This window comes from Pinus tabuliformis, chromosome 3_2 (genome assembly GCF_031772625.1).
Source record: "Pinus tabuliformis cultivar Carrire ecotype Pingquan chromosome 3_2, CPIR1, whole genome shotgun sequence".
Taxonomy (NCBI): domain Eukaryota; kingdom Viridiplantae; phylum Streptophyta; class Pinopsida; order Pinales; family Pinaceae; genus Pinus; species Pinus tabuliformis.
Window position 1 is genome coordinate 175,553,957 of NC_142302.1, and position 19,136 is coordinate 175,573,092.

Genomic DNA, 19,136 nt, shown 5'->3' on the forward strand with positions numbered 1-19,136 from the left:
AGGATCACATGAGGCACACAATTATTGAAGAAGCGCCTTACATGAGGACACTTGGATCAACGCTAGTTTGACAAATCTACATCCATGTATTATAGAGCACTCCATGTGTGGTTTCCTTGTTGGCAACTTGTATGGACTTATGTCCTTATATTATGCTAGCCTCCTTCACCTACTGTATAATTAAGGGAGTAGACAGATGTTGTATCAATATCATTATTACACTCTTCTTTCTACATATCTTAGAGACATTAGGGTTCACAAAGAAACCTTACAGGAGAGAACTATTATAGGGAACAAGGTGTTATGGTTAATGAGGAAACCCTAGCAGCTAGATAAGGAGTCAAATGTCTTGGATTTTCACATAGAGATTGCTTATTTTATACTAGGTTTTGTGCTATACGTGTAAACCTCGAGAAGAACATGATGTTGAAAATTATCATTGTTGTTATGCCTCTTGTTGTACCACTAGGGTTTCTACCCTGGTAGAAGATTCAAAAAATGAAGCTTATGACTTCCATGATATTGCAACCTTCTCCTTTTCGGGATGCAAGGGTAGGGCAAGTTCATGGAGAGATAAGCCTAATGATTCTTGAACTTGGTGTGATGCCTTGCTTCAAAGAAAACTTGACTTTTGAATCTTCAATGCTCCATGGAGGTCATGGGCAACGGTGGAGGCTTAGCCCACTGTCACCACAGCTAAGTCTCCCTCCTCTTTACGGGCTTTCACCGATGGAAGGAGTCCCGGTAGTGTATGGATCAGTTGCAAAGTATATGTCACTGAATAGGTGGAAGGTGACCCTAGAAACCCTATCACAAGGAAGGAGTGAAGAATGGAACTTGCTTGCTCTTTAAGCAAGGGACTTTGTCCACTAGGGGTAAGGGGTGAGGATTGGAGAGTTGAGGTTGAAGGAATAGGCTTATCGACGAGGTTCTCAATCCCTATAATCCTTGGGAAACTTGGATCCCCAAATGGTCCTTGAAAAATAATCTTTATTGGAAAGTCGGACCACACGGAGCCAAGTGGACCCAATCCCGGTTCGAGAATGGAATGTAGCAACCAATGATGCTCCTATCCTGAACAAGGTGAAAGGAAAGGATGAACCAAGAACATTTACTTCCAAAGGTTGAAATGATCCTGTTGAGGTCTAGCCTTCCGTATGCCTAGGCAAAATTCAATCCTAGAGCTAAGGCTTGGAATTCCCAGAGATTCCACTGTTAGAATTACCTCAAATTTGGAGGAGAGCGAAGGGACCCACCAATGCAGTAGCCTGTAGGAGATCAAAGTTTTCCCTTGGGTCATTTCCAGGGATATTGATGCCCTAGGTGACCTAATGGAGCTAGACTTGGGGAAAAACGGGAAAATGGTGAAAAAGGTGAAGGGAATGACCACCCCTTTCAAGAATCAGTGCCTAATTCACTTGGAGATATGTAGTCAAGGATGATGATGAGTAAGAACTTGGTTTCCCGATCAAGGAGGCCCAGAAAGTCAGCGTCATCCAATGTTGAAAGAAAAGGAAGAAAAGTAACCTTCAAGCATTTATACTTCAAAGCAAATGATGAAAGCTTATCGAGACAAATAATCTCTAGGACGTTTCATTCATATAACATTGGTCAGAACATTAAATTAGCTAAAACATGCTCAATTTGACAGTTCATGCATGTAGCCACTAGCCCTAATTTTAGCAGTATGCAATAGCATCAACATTTACTTACAACGTTATAGAGTATATCCAACCAACATTGCATTTACAAGACAAAGCCCCAAGACAAGATAAACAACCCAAATCCATACATCAAAATTCATCCATCTCCAAAAATATCCTCCAAGGAAACAATGTGAAGTTCTCTATATTAGAGAGATCCTAAGTCCAGTGATGATCCAAATGAATGTATCTAACATCAATATATAGCCTCATAAGGAGTTCGAATTAGACTATGGGCCTACATTAGCCCCTAATGATAAAATAATGTGCAAATAAAACCCCTATTGGTGACAAGCCCACCAAACTAGCTCACAAGTGTAAAAACAGGCCTCACAAGGGGTCAAATAATAATATATACTTGTCATAAGGCCCTCCAAAGGCTCAATAATATCCTAAAGTGCCATATTGACGAATAAATTCCTCAGAATATGATGAACAACGGGGTGGCCCCTTGTTCTCCGAGTAGTAGACCTGTGGTGCTCCCAAGTCAGTATGAGGGCACATAAGTGACCCCATGGGTCTCCATATGAATTGGAGATGCCTGTAGCTCCTCTACAAGGGTCCAAGTGGTGGAATGAACACTGCCATGACATCATACAAGTGGTGGAATGAACGCTACCATGACATCATACAAGTCCTGGGACACCTGTCAAGAGTGTGGAGCTTATGCGGGGACCTGCTAGGCATGATGTACCAAGCATATCACCATCATCCCAATAAGCATCCATGAAGATCCGTGCCGTTCTTTCTACTGCTGCAAAGGGCCATGGCTCTTTATGCACATCCTACATGTGCCAATGTAGACCTCTAGAGTTAGGATCCCATACAGGGAAACCAAACCCAAATGGAAACTACCTGCAATCCTGCATAAAATCCAACGTATTCTCTAGGCTTCCAATACAACCAGTCATTAAAATAATTGGATAAAAGAGCTTACAAATATTGGATAACAAAGTGGGCACTTCATAATGGCATGTCCTTCCGTAGTGGGCTTTCGCATGTGCTAGTGTCTCCAAGCTCCAAAGGGGGTTAGCCAAGTACCTTATTAGGTGGTTTCAGCCCTTAAATGGGAAATATGTCCAAGGTACATCCCTCTAATGGGGGTGGCAAGTGATAAATAAGTGGAATGGAGTAGGGAATGAGAGGGGCAATCCTGGGCCACATATGGGGCATAGGGGTAGCTAGATGAGCAGAAGGCCACACCTAGGTATGTAATGTATAGGAGGGAGCAATCATGGTAAATGAGGTGCCCCGGCCTTGATTTTCCCACCATTCTTTATATGCCTTTTCCCGTTTATGAATTTTCTTTAATTAACTGCTCAAGGCTTAGAGGACAAGAGCATGATGTGCAAGATATAGCAATGATTACCCCTTTTAACCTTTTAGGTAGGGCGGTTCATTTCCCTTCAGGGATTGGGACAACCATGGGTTCCTGAATGATAGAGGAGGCTCATCTAGGCCCTATGGAACCAGGATGATGGCCATGGATTGGGGTAAAGCTCATGTAATGACTTTTGCCCATGTGATAATTATTTTTGTCCCGACCATCTTTTGCATTTTGTGGTACAATTTCCTATTAAATGTGGCCAATTATGCTTTTCACTTTCTCTTTTAATTGCTTCAACCTCTGAAGCATCATTCTAGGCTTGACCCAAGGTGGGCGCAAGGGGATACGGAGGCTAGCCCTATGTGGACCTGGAATGGGAATGTGGACCCAAATGGGAGAAAAGATGAATGGGGGTATAGTGAGTGGAAAGGAAGTAATATGTGCAGGTAAAGGAGCAGGACCACGCACCCAAAGTCAGGGTTTTCGAAGTAGTACCACACTAGAATCAAATGGTTAATAAAGGAGATCCCACGGGACTAAGATCCAAGGGTAACAGCCAAAAGAGATCAAGGGGACAAGAGCACAAAGTAAGCCCACTCTTTCCGCCAAATCCACCCATAAGTATCCATGATAAGTAAACCCAATACTCAATTACCAAATGACAAGACATATCTTTAGATTTAGAAGGCCCACCTTCAAACATACGATCAATACAGGTGGGTGAGGGACAACAAGGCTGGCTTAGGTGGTAGAGAAATGGCACAATGAGCTAGTAGGAGGCATTAAGGGGTTCCTAGCTATCGACTGAGACTCAACATGGAGAAAAAATTGTCCTGGGGCTATCACCCACAAAGCGATGGGTAACATCTGGCTCCAACTAGGACGTGATCTCTCGAAGAAGCGGACGATGTTGCTCGAACGGGAGGTCACAAGAACTCCAACAATCTCTTGCTCATTGTAGACCTATTATCTGCACATGTCAAAGATCAAGGCCACGGGGCAGCGTGTTTTTCATGGTGTCTGATGATCACTCATGCTTAATGTTAGCTCATAAACCAATATAATATGCAATTTTTTATTTGCTTTTTTATGCAACCTAATCTATCATGAGAAGCATCATATGTAGTTAATTCTAATGCAAAAATCAGCATGCAATGCATGCTACCCTAACATGCATATAGTAAGGATAATACTAATTGTAATCATAAAGCCAATGCAACCAACATATCATCACATCAATATACATATGCTTGCCAGTATGATTACTCGTGTAGCAACCCCCAAATCGAATGTGGATGTATTCACATGGCAGATGAAGCGAGTGGGAGGCGGGAAAGTATGATCTCCATTCGAGATAAAGGGAAGTCCTAGGAGAAGTAAAACTGGTCAATCTAGAGGTCCCAAGCTTTCCTTCAAGGTACAAAATGTTGGAATGAATGGTCACTCTCACGAACTCCTCATCACAATCATTGTTCGAATATCATGCTTTGAGGAAGTCATATGCATGTGATGAGGGGGGAACGAAGGGTGAGAGAGAGAAGGAGTGCAACAAATAGGTTGCTCAATGTGATGGTCACATTGTAAAGGGGAGGTCGCGGTGTAATCATGATCCTAAGGATGAGTCAAAGAGGATAAGTATATTCAATGAAGGGTTCTTCCTTGACAACACATTCAGAAGGGCGAAAAGGGTCATGGTCATGCGAGGTCATACCAAAACGAGCGAAGGACTCACTTGAGGAAGACTCAAAATGATGAACAAGAGGGAAAAGTAAAGGAAAAGGTGATCCAGGTGGCTCCAGAGACACACAGGACAAAGAGGATTTATGAACGCTCAAAAATCAAAGTGTTCAGAATGATGTCGACCCAGGACCAAAGCGTAGGCCTCGTCATTCTGATCACGTCAGTGTGAACGGTTCGTCAATCTGAGTCTGTATGCGAAAGTTAGAAGCAGTCAAAGTTGGGTTGCCTTTTTGATGATTGGGCAGGTTTAAGTAGGCCACAATTTGGACTTTTTCCGGCCATCGGATTCCGGCCAACCTGGGCCGAATTCTAGGTGAAATTGTGGGGTCATTAAAAAGACTCCTACGACTTAAATTCGAATTTTCAAAAAAAGTGCATGTTTGTTAAAATATATATATATATAAAAAAAGGGTGGGGGCCACCAACCCTGCCCCACCCCCAACCTTCATAACCACCATATATAAATAATGGTGGAGGGACGGGCCACGACCCCCGGCCCCCTCCCACAGAACAAGCAACCAAACAAGGGTGGGCGGCCATGACCTCGCCACCCCACAACTCACACCCAACAACATGCATTAATATATATAGTGGGTGGTGGGCCAGCCCTTGGGGCACGGACCCAACCACGCCCAACATGTAACCTAATGCACGAAACTCGCAGAGGCAGGTACGGTGGGCAGGCCACCCAAGGCAAGCCCGACCCAACCATTAAATGTTAATTTAAAAAAAAAATCATTGTAATGTATAAAAAAAGGAGGAGGTGGGGTTTGATCACTCGACCTCCTCCATACTAACCGAGAGCCTTAACCAACTCCGCGAACCGTTCACCTGGGAAAATCCATCGGTGAAATTTTATTTAAAACGCAGTTTTCAGTGCACTCAGGTAGAGGAGGCAGTGCACAAAGTTCGACGCAGAATTTTGCAGGAGGGCCGAAATTTCACATTGTCGGAATTTGACAAATTTTATATGGTTTCAGCACTTCTCGACTCCACGAACGCAATGGCGCTGTCTGTTTCTCCATCAAAGTTCTGCATTTTTCGGTCATTTTTAGTACGAGGGTGGAACCATGATTGCTACAAAACAAGGGGAGCAGAACCATGATCCTTGCAATTTCCCTGAGGAGGTAATTTTTCTCCATGTCGGAATATAGTCAAGTTTACAGTCATTTCTCATGGTTTTCCATAGGGATCACAATGGCGAGGTCAAATTCGCCTTTGGAGTTGCAGATTTCCAATCCACCCTTGCAGCAGAATCTTTGAAGAATCTAGGGGGAATCTAAAAGATTCCTTGAGCTCCAGATTCTCAACTTCTCAGAATTCAGATTTTGGACAGTCGATTTTGCACTATTCGACGCCACAAATCTGATGGTGCATTCAGATTTCTCATTTACTCATTCTATTCTTCAGTTATTTTTCTAAGTGGAATGCAGGTGTCGCATTCATGTGCGCGCAACCATTTCCATGCGATTGATGCCGTGAGATCGATGGTCCGAGCAGCTTCATCAGTTTGACATCCGCTTCTTCAAATGGTCGTTGGTCGTGAGGTATATGCAGTGTTCATGTACTTCTTTTGCTATGCATTGTGTTGCACAGGTCCTTGCTTGATGTTTGATGTGGGATCCTGTTTCTTACTCATTTTTCATGATTCTTGCTTGATGTGATGTGGAATCATCTGTGTGATGTACTTGTTGTCATGATTCATCATGTTGTGTTTTGAGATCCCTTTGTTGTATGTTGATGGGATACTCATGTGTCGCCATGCATGTTGCTTTGAGATCCCTTTTATGCCATGTTGGCGGGATGCTCATCATGCATGAGTTTTGTGTCATACTGATAGGAGTCTTTTCACTGAGAGTTCCTCTAGTGGAATATCTCTTGGAGCCCCTCCTGCGTGAGGGAATTTTCCTTGTATGATAGCGACATGATCTCTATGTACATCATCACTATTGACAACACTTAATGCAGCAGCCTACACCATCTTGACACCGGGGCCCGGAGACGTAGTCCCCCCTGGACGAACTCTATTATCAACGCTTTTGTTTTTATGTTGTTGATGATTGACATGTCCCTCTTCTTTACAGCATGCACATGTATTCACTCATGTTCTTTTAAAAATGCAACTTAACACATCACGAAAGTAAAAGGTCTTGGAAGGGTCCTTCATCACACCTGGACCTGGATCAAAGGGTGAAGTGTCATATTCAACAGGTTTTCCTTCCCCAAAATCATAATCTAAATGCTCAATTGATTTGAATATATAATCATAAGATGGGTAGGTAGAAGCCCCATTGTTTTCCTCATGACAAGTGTCAAAGATTGGGTTTTCATTAAAAGGAGAATCAATTACTTCCAACTGTCCTTCTTCATGCAAGGGAAAATAATAATTCTCCTTCCCAAGGGTATCAATAAATATATCATCAAAAGCAATGCCCAAGTGTTGATCAGCAAAAATGTCCTCCGTCAACATTAGGGAGACAACTCGGTCAGGAATTTAATGCAGCGCCTTTTCCGTTGAAGATGGTGGTTCTAACTAGTTATGCGTCCATTTACCCTGTCATCTACGACTAACCTAAAACTAATCTAATACTAATCTAAAACAAATATAACCTAAACTAATAATTAATCTATTTACACCTATATTACATGATGTTACATTTCCTTTATATCGATCTTTAAAGATGGAAGTTAAAGAAGTAAATCGACACAAATGTTTAATCGGTTTGAAAAGTTTGATCAAACCGCAATTAAATGATTTATTTGCCTCTTTCAGGGAGGACTTAATGCAAACTAAGATGTAAATACAGAACTAATCTAAAACATGAAATCCTATCTCAAACTAGAATGGGATAGCCCTCTCCTAATCCGAAAGCAAGATAAATAAAATAGGGGAAAGATTGGTTTATAATTCATCATATGCTTTTATATTAATTAAAGGAAGTAGTTCACATTAACTAATACAAGTGAAAGAAAAATAAGCCTGCAAATGACTAATAAATAGTTATCAGTCACCACACGAATACTTCAACGAATTAAGATTAATTTCGATCTCATTCTACCCTGCAAAGATAGCCTTCACAAAGTTTCAACAGCAAAATGTCAATGACACGACAAATGTGCATAATATCAAAGAAACATAATATTGTTTAGAATAAAGATCAGAACCAAAAATGAAACTTTAACAATGAGGCAATAATCATGCATCCCGGTAATAGTACACATGAATAAGAATTAATTAAAATCATGTCAAAATTTACATTACAAACTATGTTGCACGTGTTTGTGAACCCAGGGGTGGGGTTCTCGAACCCCTCTTGGATTCTTGTCTCCAAATACCGGATTCAAGTATGGGTGCTTCTGAGAAGAACGGATAAGAACTGAGTTCTCCATTAAAAAAATTTGGGTTCTTTTGTCTTGACAGGTACAGAGAACCCCAATGATGGGTACCTGGAACCCAAAATCAGGTTCTTTGGGGTTCATTTTAGTTTTATTTTTAAATTTTTAATTAATTTAATGGGCTTCCCCTAATATTCCAGGTAGCTAGTTGTTCATCTTCCGACAAAAATTGGAGTACTTATGCCTTTATCGATTCAGTAAAGAGAAATAGGTTGGGCTTAAAGAAGGCAAAGAGCCTAGTGTACATTCATATCACACTTCGTCTCTTATCTCGAAAAGACCTTGGGTACAAGCAGGGTTCTTTCAAGAGACGAGACGAATACACAGATGATGTTATGTGTGTGGACGAGGAGAAACAACTAGATGGCCTTATTGAGCTACCTCCAATAGCTATGGATGAGCAGGAGCCTCAAGATGAGAGTGATTCCTACCTAGTGAGCATGCTAACAAAAGATCTGAGTGATGCTGATGACATGGCTTAAGGAAGCCATTGTTCACTATTAGCTATTTTTATTTTAGTATTTTAAAATTTCGTAGTTCATGTTTGGAGATGCCCTAAAGCAAATTTTGAAAGTAGTATCACAATGGACATATATTATAAGTCTTATTAATATGTAAACTCCAATTTGCACTTAATATCAAACTGGAAATTTTCAAATTTCAATGTTCATGTTTAAATCTTTAAAGTTTAAATCATAAATATTTTAGTTTTCTTGTTTAAAGTTGAAAAATATACAAATTCATATATATTATAATTTATAAAATATAATGTTTATATATTTTATATATAAATTATAATATAACCCTGAAGAACCCACGCACCTTGCTTCAAAAAATGACATACCTACCCCCGCCCCCGAACCCACGTTTCCTGGCAACATAGATTACAAATGTGCAGACCTAGAGTCGCTTAGACCCATAATAAAATTGCCTGCAATACTGCAAAGCAATTATAGCAGATCCAAAAACCCTCTGTTTTCTCTATAATCGACCTTTCTGTACATAATAGTACTGCTATTGCACAAATCGAACAACTACAGAGAATCCCCCTTGAGTGGATCGCGACCTCTCCTTTGAAGATTTAATACAGGGGTATTTATACAAAATTTACAGAGCTAACAACTCCCCTTATATTTCTCAACAACCAAATCTAGAGGTTTTCTTCAACAATTGGAAAACAAATTGTTTTAGTCGAATACAGGCCAAATTTGCAAAATATTTCCAACGAAGTGTTGTTCTTTAGCCGAAGGGTTGATTTGTTGCCCACGGTGATGGCCTTTTTAGTCTTTGTTACAACAATCTTCCTAGTTTAGAACTGTGTTGTGTCACATGGCAAAGATTCTTTGGAAATCACAGATCGAGTTGATATTTCCTTCTTATTGACCCTGTGTTCATTCCTGTTTCTGTGAAAAATCGGTCACCCGATTCTACTACAGCAAACTGATGATATTTCTCCTATTTGTTAAATTACTTGAACAAATTATTTGCAGTTTTCTATAGCAAATATCGAAATATACACACTACAGACTACACAAAATAAAATACTACAGAAACTAAATATTGTACTGGAGAGAAATAGGCACACACATATACACTATTGTTTCTGGACAAATATCCCCGGAAAAACCCACTTGGGAAAATCGGTGCAACAGCTAAGGGTTTTATTTTTATGCAGTAGTAATCTGAGTACAAATCATTGGATGCACAAACTCGCTATCCGATACAGAGAAATACTAGCAAAGAGTTAGTGAGAAAAATCTCAAACTGATTCGGGAGATCCAACACTAATCAAGGATTGGTTGGCTAGCCCCACGTTGCCTCTGTGCAGCTTCTGCATCAATCCTACACAGCTTTGCATCAACAGTCACTGGGCTCTGCGTCACCTGCTCTTCTGATCTCCCGTTGTCTGGAAATTAGACCCTCTGGCCCTTCGATCTCACAACCCGGTCTCTGGCACTGGATCTCGACTTTCCCAGCTGAATTTCGAACTCCCTCCGAAGCTTTGCACTGCCTCACTAAACTGCTCTATGCCTTCTCTACCTTGCACTCGCAAAATGTGGATAAATTTCCTCCAAACTACTATCCCTGCCCCTCACTCCAAGAAGATCACTCGATCTCACTCCGACAACTCAACGCTGCTACTCTTGAGAAATTTGATCTCTAATCTCTCATTTGATGTGTTTCCAAATGCCCATCGAAATCCTTCTTATAATGCTCCAGTTGAGTAATCAACGGCCCAAATTAGATTCTAATCAATGGCTCAGATCATTTGGACTCAATCTCCATTTCTTCTAGAAGTTTCACCCTCAATTTGATTAATACCCTTTAATTATTTTAATTTCCTAAGTTTAGACTTAGGCACTAAATCCTGACTGTTCCTCAGTAGAATTTTGATCTCCCTCTGAAGCTCTACGCTGCTACAACGTAGCTCTTTATGGCCCTGCATCAAGCTCTCTCGACGACTTTCTGCCCTCTCTGAGAAATTCGATCTCTTGCTATCTCTCCGATGTGTTTCCAAATGTCCATCGAAGTCCTTCTTATAATCCCCCAGATGAGTAATCAACTGCCCGAATTAGATTCTAATCAATGGCTCAGATCATTTCGACTCGATCTTCGTCTTCTTCTAGAAGTTTCACCCTTAGTTTGATTAATACCCTTTAATTATTTTAATTTCCTAAGTTTAGACTTGGGAACCCATTAAAAATAATCAATTATTTTAATAAAACCATCTCTGAGTGGAATTTCCCAAAACGATTTTTGGGTATTGTGGAATACATGTGCCCTAGCCTCCCTGCAAATTTTGAGGCTTAGAGCACATCTGATGCTACGAGAAATCAACAGTTTCAACCAATCAAAGCTTATTAGTTCTATTATTAAACTTAGTCGAAAATCGATTTGAAACCTAAACACAACAAACTTCTCGTTAAACCATTGAAAAAAGACTTTTCAATTATTATAACAGCAACCCCATATGGAAGTGACAAGTGGCAAGAGAAGAGTGGTATCGGAGGTAAGCTCATCAGAACTTTTAGAATGAGACAACACAAAATATTTGCGATATTGGGTAGCTCCAATATGGAGCAGATGCGATATCGTATTCAACTCCCTTTTAAGAGCTTTGTCGGGTCCATTGTATTAGAAATTTGATATCGGAGGTTTTACAATTGTAACCATTTAAAAGTTTCAATATACAGGCAGACGTGATATTCTGATTAGACCATTGTTAATAAGTATATCGGGTTCGAATATCAGACCCTGGTAGATATCAAAAGTCGGAGGTCGGAGGCGCACTCGGAGAACGAAGCAGCATGGATATCGGAGCATTGGCATATCAAAACTTTTAAGAGGTGACACATAACAAAAACTCTGATATGAGAGATTCTCCAATATAAGGGAGCGAAGGACGGTTACGTGTTATGTGGGTCCTCTGTAATACTTCAGCCACTTTGTAATATATATATCACCGAAACCTATATTCGTTTGTTTGTATTAAAGCCATTTGTCATATGGTTCGGAGATTATATTTGAATGTTTATTAAAAAGGGCTAAGCCAGTGTATTTTAAATCGAAGTTTTAACATTCGGGGATTCTAAAAGGGCTCCTCTGATGTCAAAGCTCTGGTATCTCCGATATATTATAACCACTTGTTTAATGATTAAGGCTTAAAGTCTACGCACACATCTTGATCTTGAGATATCAACTAAAATGAGAATCAATTACTTCAAATTGTCCTTCATGTAAGGGAAAATAATAATTCTCCTTCCCAAGGGTATCGATAAATATATCATCGAAAGCAATGCTCGGGATAAAAGGAAACCCAATCTCAGCCTCGTCTTCTTCGTCGGTATCATAAATAAGATCATCAAATTGAGGCCTAACAATTTCCCATTTCTCCTTTTCAATGCGGAAATAATTTCCAATGTCAACTTCCAAGGAGTTCACAGGATCACCTTCCAAAGGGTTCTCAAAAGGGGACTCATCATGAGTGATATCCTTGAGAAAGGTAATGTTAGTCTCGACCTTACTTTCCATAACTTCATTCTCCTCAATAGATGTACTCTCAAAGCCATCGTGTCCGTCGTGCAGCCCCAACGAGGACTCATCTTCCTAATCATCACCGAGATCCTCAAGTTCATCCTCCTCTTGGTTGGTTGACAAGTGGGACCTCTCTTCTTCTCTTTTCTCTTGAAGAACAATGGCTAAGGTATTTGTTACATGATTTTGGTAATATGCTTCCAGGAGGAGAGCGTTAGTAGGGTTTTCCTTATATTCACATTTCATCTTATGAAGCTTCACTTCTTCATCATATAAGCAAGAAAAAACATCATTAGAATTATATTCCCTTACTACCTCCCTGCATGATCTATTATATTCATCCATTCTTTCTTGTGTGATTTGGAGGCTTTCAGGATCCAACTCTTCGTCATCCTCAGCACAGATGTCTTTCACTTCACTGTTATTCGCACCCAATTTCATAACTGGTATTTTCTCATCATCCTCATTTTCTTGGTCATCCTAGTCATCCAAATCCTCATCTGGTAATGATCTGTATTTTTCCTTAATCTTGTGAAACAAGGAATTAAATGCATCAGTATAATATGCAAGCTCCAAGAAGCGATAATCTGTGGGCCCTTCTTCATACTCCTTTATGGTGTCGAGCTCTGACCTGCTCTTGTTATAAAAATCAAGTATGAATTCCTCATTCTTGTGCTCTATCAGATGATCACAAAGCTCAGACCACGAATCCAATCTTTCCCATAGGTCTTGTTCTTCTTCGAGGATGATGTCATGGATACTTTCTTTAAACATTTTTCATGATCTTGCATCTTGCATATAATGCTAAAATAGAGTCGCCAAGGTGAATTAAAATGCCATCACAAACACCTGCTTCACCCTACAAGTATTGACTTTGAAGTTCAATGAGGAACTAGGACTTCGTTCCTCCAATGGAGTCACCAAATGATATATCAATAATGTCGTGTGGAGAACAAAACACACTTTTTTGTCCCTGTCGACGGCGCCAGAAATGTTACCACTCAAACCAGCAAAGGACCTAAAATGGGTTCCTAAGAGGGAAACTGCTAGGTTAAGGGGAACAGTGGAGGCTTAGCCCACTGTCACCACAGCTAAGTCTCCCTCCTCTTTATGGGCTTTCACCGATGGAAGGAGTCCCGGTAGTGTATGGATCATTTGTAAAGTATATGTCACTGAATAGGTGGAAGGTGACCCTAGAAACCCTATCCCAGGGATGGAGTGAAGAATGGAACTTGCTTGCTCTTTAAGCAAGGGACTTGGTCCACCAAGGGTAAGGGGTGGGGATTGGAAGGTTGAGGGAGAAGGAATAGGCTTATAGGCAAGGTTCTCAATCCCTATAATCCTTGGGAATTTGGATCCCCAAATGGTCCTTGACAAATAATCTTTATTGGGAAGTGGGACCACACTGGGCCAAGTGGACCCAATCCAGGTTCGAGGATGGAATGTAGCAACCAATGATGCTCCTATCCTGCACAAAGGTGAAAGGAAAGGATCAAACAAGAATGCTTACTTCGAAAGGTTGAAATGATCATGTTGAGGTGTAGCCTTGGGGATGCCTAGGAAAAATTTGATCCTATAGTTAGGGCTTGGGATTCCCAGAGATTCCACTGTTAGAATTGCCTCAAATTTGGAGGAGAGGGAGGGGACCCACCAGCGCAGTAGCCTGTAGAAGATCAAAGTTTTTCCTTGGGTCAATTCCAGGGAAACTGATGCCCTAGGTGACCTAATGGGGCTAGACTTGGGGAAAAACGGGAAAATGGTGAAAAAGGTGAAGGGGATGACCACTCTTTTCTAGAGATCAGTGCCAAATTCACTTGGGGATATGGGGTCAAGGATGATGATGAGTAAGAACTTGGTTTCTTGATCAAGGAGGCCTAGAAAGTCAGCTTCATCCAATGTTGAGAGAAAGAGAAGAAAAGTGACCATCAAGCATTTATACTTCAAAGCAAACGATGCAAGCTTATCGAGACAAATAATCTCTAGGACATTTCATTCTTATAGCATTGGCAAATACATTAAATTAACTAAAACATGCTCAATTCCACATTTCAATCATGCAGCGTACATAGTCCTGCCCAGGATTGGATCACAACACCTGTGGGTACCAAACCTCCCCACCTAACCGTTGGACCGCAGCCACGGGACTGTGAAACTACACCTACAGAACAGATCTCAGGTTGTAATAGACAAACATTTTTCTATTTTATTAATGGATTATGTGCACTGGAACACTTCTAGGCAGGGATTATCAGACCTACACATTACTTTTGTAAACCCTCACTATATGGTTTGGAAGCAGCTTTTTTAATACAAATTTCTATCCGTTACTCTGAAATAAAGGATTGTGTTTTGAAATTCTGATCCAAATTTGACAGTGCGGTTAGACTAAACATAGTGGATGCATCCCAAACCAATCTACTCTCAATTATCCCTGTATTCTACCCAATACATAAGTGAAATTTCTCCACTTATTTGGTTCATGAAAAGCTAATCAGAGAGTAGGTACCACATTGCTTGAAGCTGCATTCAAGCACAACCTGTAGAAATCATTGAACTCTGAGATAGCACAAAAACATCTGCCAAACCTTTCGTAATGTCATTTGCACATCAAATTTCTACAATGGATGCTAAAGACACAAATTTTATCTGTACATGTTCAATTGAAAGAAAATGACTCATGCTCTAGGGCACAAATCTTCGAAAAAAAACCTAAAGCATGACCTTAGATCCAAGCTTGACCAAACTTTGAAATAAAGATATCATAGTTTATATGTTATGCGACCAAAGATCACCTGGAGTTTTACTAGGCACAAATAAAAGACAGAATGGTTTCTAAGATTAAACAACACTATAAAACTGCAACTTAGTCTATTTGGGGTCTTACAATATTAATTTCGCAGTAAAGAACAATCCATTGGTCACATTCTCAAGTAATTAGATTAATAATACCTAGAAGGCTGTTCACATTGAGGGAATTGAATGCCTGATTACCCAATCAAATAAGTAACAAGGACCTCTAACAGTCAAACTGGCAACTGTACTGTCTAATTTATTGACATTAAGATTCAGCCTGCAGAAAGTATAGCCAGACTGAAGGCAGATCATCAGGACAACTTTTGATAGTTATTGAGAAAATCGCTACTTCCACATAAAAAAATTGAGATTGCCACCCTTATCAATCTACTACATTCATTACAACAACAAAAATGGAATCATCCAAAACTTTATATCTTAAAACGCTCAACAAATCACCACTCCCTAAACAACAACGACCCTCTGGAATGACACCAAAATTCAGCTAATTCTTCAAAGATGGTAGAAGAAAGCAAGAATAAGAAATCCCTAATGACTTCAACCACAAACCCAATTCATTATAAGTTCTCAGATGTTAATCCCAAGCACCATTCTTGTCTGTCAAGAGTTTCATTTGGTTTTCAAGAAATTGGGTCAACTTCTAGATTAAGTGATCAAGACATCCATTCTAATTATAGATCATCAGGCAACATGTTAGTCAATACTATACTCTAAAATGCCACCAGAGAATCTAAAACAATAATAAACCCTTCTTACGCAATCTAACATTGTCAAAAAGGCAGTGCAATTAATCCACACTTACACACTAACAATATCCAAGATATCAAAACATGCAACTAAATACAGATGCAGCATCAACCACTTTACGATCAATTTTAAAATCAAAAAAGAAAAAGAGGCAAAACAACCAAATGCTAAATTAGTTGCTTCTAGTGTTTACTTTACTTTGACTTTCAGATAACTTCAAACGTAATAAAATCTAAGCACCCAAACCAAAGACAATATAAAATTACAAACATCCACCCACATAGCAATTAGCAATTGCAGCATAATATATGTTGCATATTTTGACAGCCACAAGTATGTTACTTACTTTGTTGAATGACAACATCCGACTCAGCAACTCTAGGCTTCCTACCAATTCCTCATATTGCTGATCACTGGATAATTCTTGCATCAATCTTATGAGTACGACCAAAATACCAGAATGCATGCTCTGCATAAAAGTAAAAGCAACTCGTTAACGACCAAGATGGAAAAGTTAAAACAAAACACCAAAACATTATATTAAAAAAATAGAGCGTTCACTGTCAAACTCCGAAACACAGATTGCTTATTCAATTGAAACAAGATATTCCATGTCAAAAATATAAGATACACATACACGCACACACCCAAATAAATAGCTATATATATATAGATAGATAGATAGATAGATAGATAGATAGATAGAGAGAGAGAGAGAGCAGAAAAACTCCAACACAAATGTAATTCAATGCCACTAGTATTTGAAGTATATCCTGCATATCTGTATGAACACCTCTCGAGTCTCATGTCAGCTTTAGCTTGTGTAACATAGATCAAATAAAATACTTCCCAAAAGGTAAAACTTATACCTATTAAAAGCAGATCTATCATAAACAAATGTTCTTAAAAATGTATATAGACACTGTTATCGCTCAAACTAGCAGGGGAACTAAGGGGAATCCCTAAAGGGAGAATGCTAGGCCAAGGGCAACAAATGGAGTCTTAGCCCATTGTCACCTTAGCTAAGGCTCCCTTCCATTTATGGACTTTCACCAATGGGAGGAGACCCGATATGTATGGAGTCACCAACGAATGATAAGTCAATGGATATGAGTGACCTAGACCCTTTCTGAGAAGATTTTGAAAGATGGAGCTTGCTTGCTTTCTAAGCAAGGTACTATGCTCTTCTAGGGAAAGGAAGACGATTTTTGGGGTTAGGTGTATGAGAATAGGCTTTGAAAGGACTTTCCAACACACTAAATCCTTGTTAAATTTGGTGTCCCAGATGGTTCTTGAAAAATGGTCCTCTGAAGGAACAGGACCCTAAGTCACCGGGTTCGGCTAATTTAATTCTTCGAATTCGAAATTCGCCGAACCTGAAAACAATTTGAACAAATTCGTTTATGTTCACCAAACTTTATGCCGAACACAAACACGAATTTTATGCCGAACACGAACACGAACTTTATGTCGACCACAAACAAATTCGATGAAATTCGTCAAAAATTCGTTGAAGTTCATTTCAGGGTTTTAAAATTTAAAATGGTATGTTTGATAACCCTAGTGAACTTGAGGCTAAAACTTGGCGACACGCGAAAATCTACCTCACTCACAATAACACTCGCTCACTCCACCACCAACTGGTGAGATAATCGGGCCTTTGGGAGTTGGATAACTAGCCACCAAGAAGTTGGATAACTAGGCCACTGGGCCACTGGAGCATTTGGAATTATTGAAAAAACAAGAAAGGTTTTTGATCCGATTGACAGACTTTTTCTAATGGGAACAATAATAAATCTTCTTCAAGTAATGTTTCTGTCAACCAAACCATTGAGAGGGTTAAATCATCGGGGTGAATAATGAATTTTTGTCTAGTTCAGTTAATAGAATTCACTAACTAAAACAACAATTATATTTTTGTCAATTTATAGTTCCGTTAATCAGCATATAATTCCATTGCGATGTATTGTCAGCAGAATAATTTGTACTTGTCTGTAAGGATTTAGTGAAAGTTAATGGTGATTTTTTGCTTTTTATGGGGTAATCTACATGATTTATTTGTGAAGAACTATGGCTAAATGTGTTTTTCAGCCTACTTAAATTTAAATTTTATATAATATTTCAAATTTTATATGTCAAATTTTATGCCGAATTGTATCAGCAAAATTTTAGGTGCCAAACTTTATTCGAATTTCAAGGTTGTTGAACTCGAACACGAACACGAACACGATGACTTAAGAGGGACCACACGGGGTCAAGTGAACCTGTTCTAAGGTATGAGGAAGGTATAAACTAATCAATAATTTTCTTATCCTAGACAAGGTGGGAAGGATCAAAGAAAGAATTTCACTCAATGATGTTGTTTTGACCCTGTGAAGTGCTAGCCTTGGGGATGGCAGTGCAAGATTTGATCCCCGATTAGGGGTTGGCTTTTCTTCCAATTCCACTGTTGGAACGTCTTCAAATTTGAAGGAGGGCTAGAGGAAAGGCCAATGCAAGAGACCCTAGGAGATCGAAATTTTTAGTGGCTAGCTTGTCGGAAAATTGATGCCCTAGGCACCACAATGTGGCTATACTTGGGAAAACATGAAAGCATAGGAGTTTTGGTGACCACCCTTGGTAGATCAGTGCCTTAATGCTTGGGAGAATGAAGTCTATGTTGATTATTTGTAAGGTTTGTTGGTTTCCCGTCAAGGAGGCCTCAAAATTGCTTCACAAATCCTCTAGGTCAAGTGAAAGCAACCCTGCAGCTTTTATACTTCAAATGCACAAGAGGAATGGCTTGTCAAGGTCAAGTTTTACCTCTAGGAGATTTTGCTTGTACTTCAAGGGCCAATGCATGGAGAGAACGTTATGATAAAGACAATCCCACAATATTAAGCAACAATTTGCCTGCAGCAATTAGCCTTAAAACAAAGAAAATCCCATCCAACGTATATGGCAAAGTAACAAGAATAGCATCAAAAATTTCATACTTACAATGCAGTAGAGTATATCCAACCATTCACAAATGACAATAACGAAGCTCCAAGAGAAGACAAACCAATAACCATACATCAAAATTCCCATACAACCTTTTGGTGACAAGCCCACCAAACTAGCTCACAAATGAAAAAGTAAGCCTCTCAAGACGACAAATAATAATCTATGCATGTCATAGGGCCCTCTAAGAGAACTAATGGGGTCCATGGGTGCCACAATGAAGAATAGGACCCTCAAAAGCAATGGACAAGGGGTTGGCCCGTTGTAATTACTTGTGGTGCTCCAAATGACTGTGGGGGGAACACAAGTGTTCTTATGGGTCTCAAAACAAATCGAAGATGCATGTATGTTACCCTCTGGAGGATTAGGACCCTATATAGGGAGACCAAGCC

At 39.7% G+C, this 19,136-nt stretch overlaps 1 protein-coding gene across 5 annotated transcripts in view; it reads right to left on the reverse strand.

Annotated features, from left to right (window-relative positions):
- The window catches only part of LOC149180358 (nucleoporin (DUF3414)), a 426,459-nt gene that overhangs the window by 285,353 nt on the left and 121,970 nt on the right, over positions 1 to 19,136 (reverse strand). For all 5 annotated transcript variants that reach the window (XM_089416071.1, XM_089416072.1, XM_089416070.1 and 2 more), the window contains one exon: positions 16,109 to 16,231. In XM_089416071.1, coding sequence (XP_089272197.1) covers positions 16,109 to 16,231 — 123 coding nt within the window. The remainder of the gene's footprint in view (positions 1 to 16,108; positions 16,232 to 19,136) is intronic.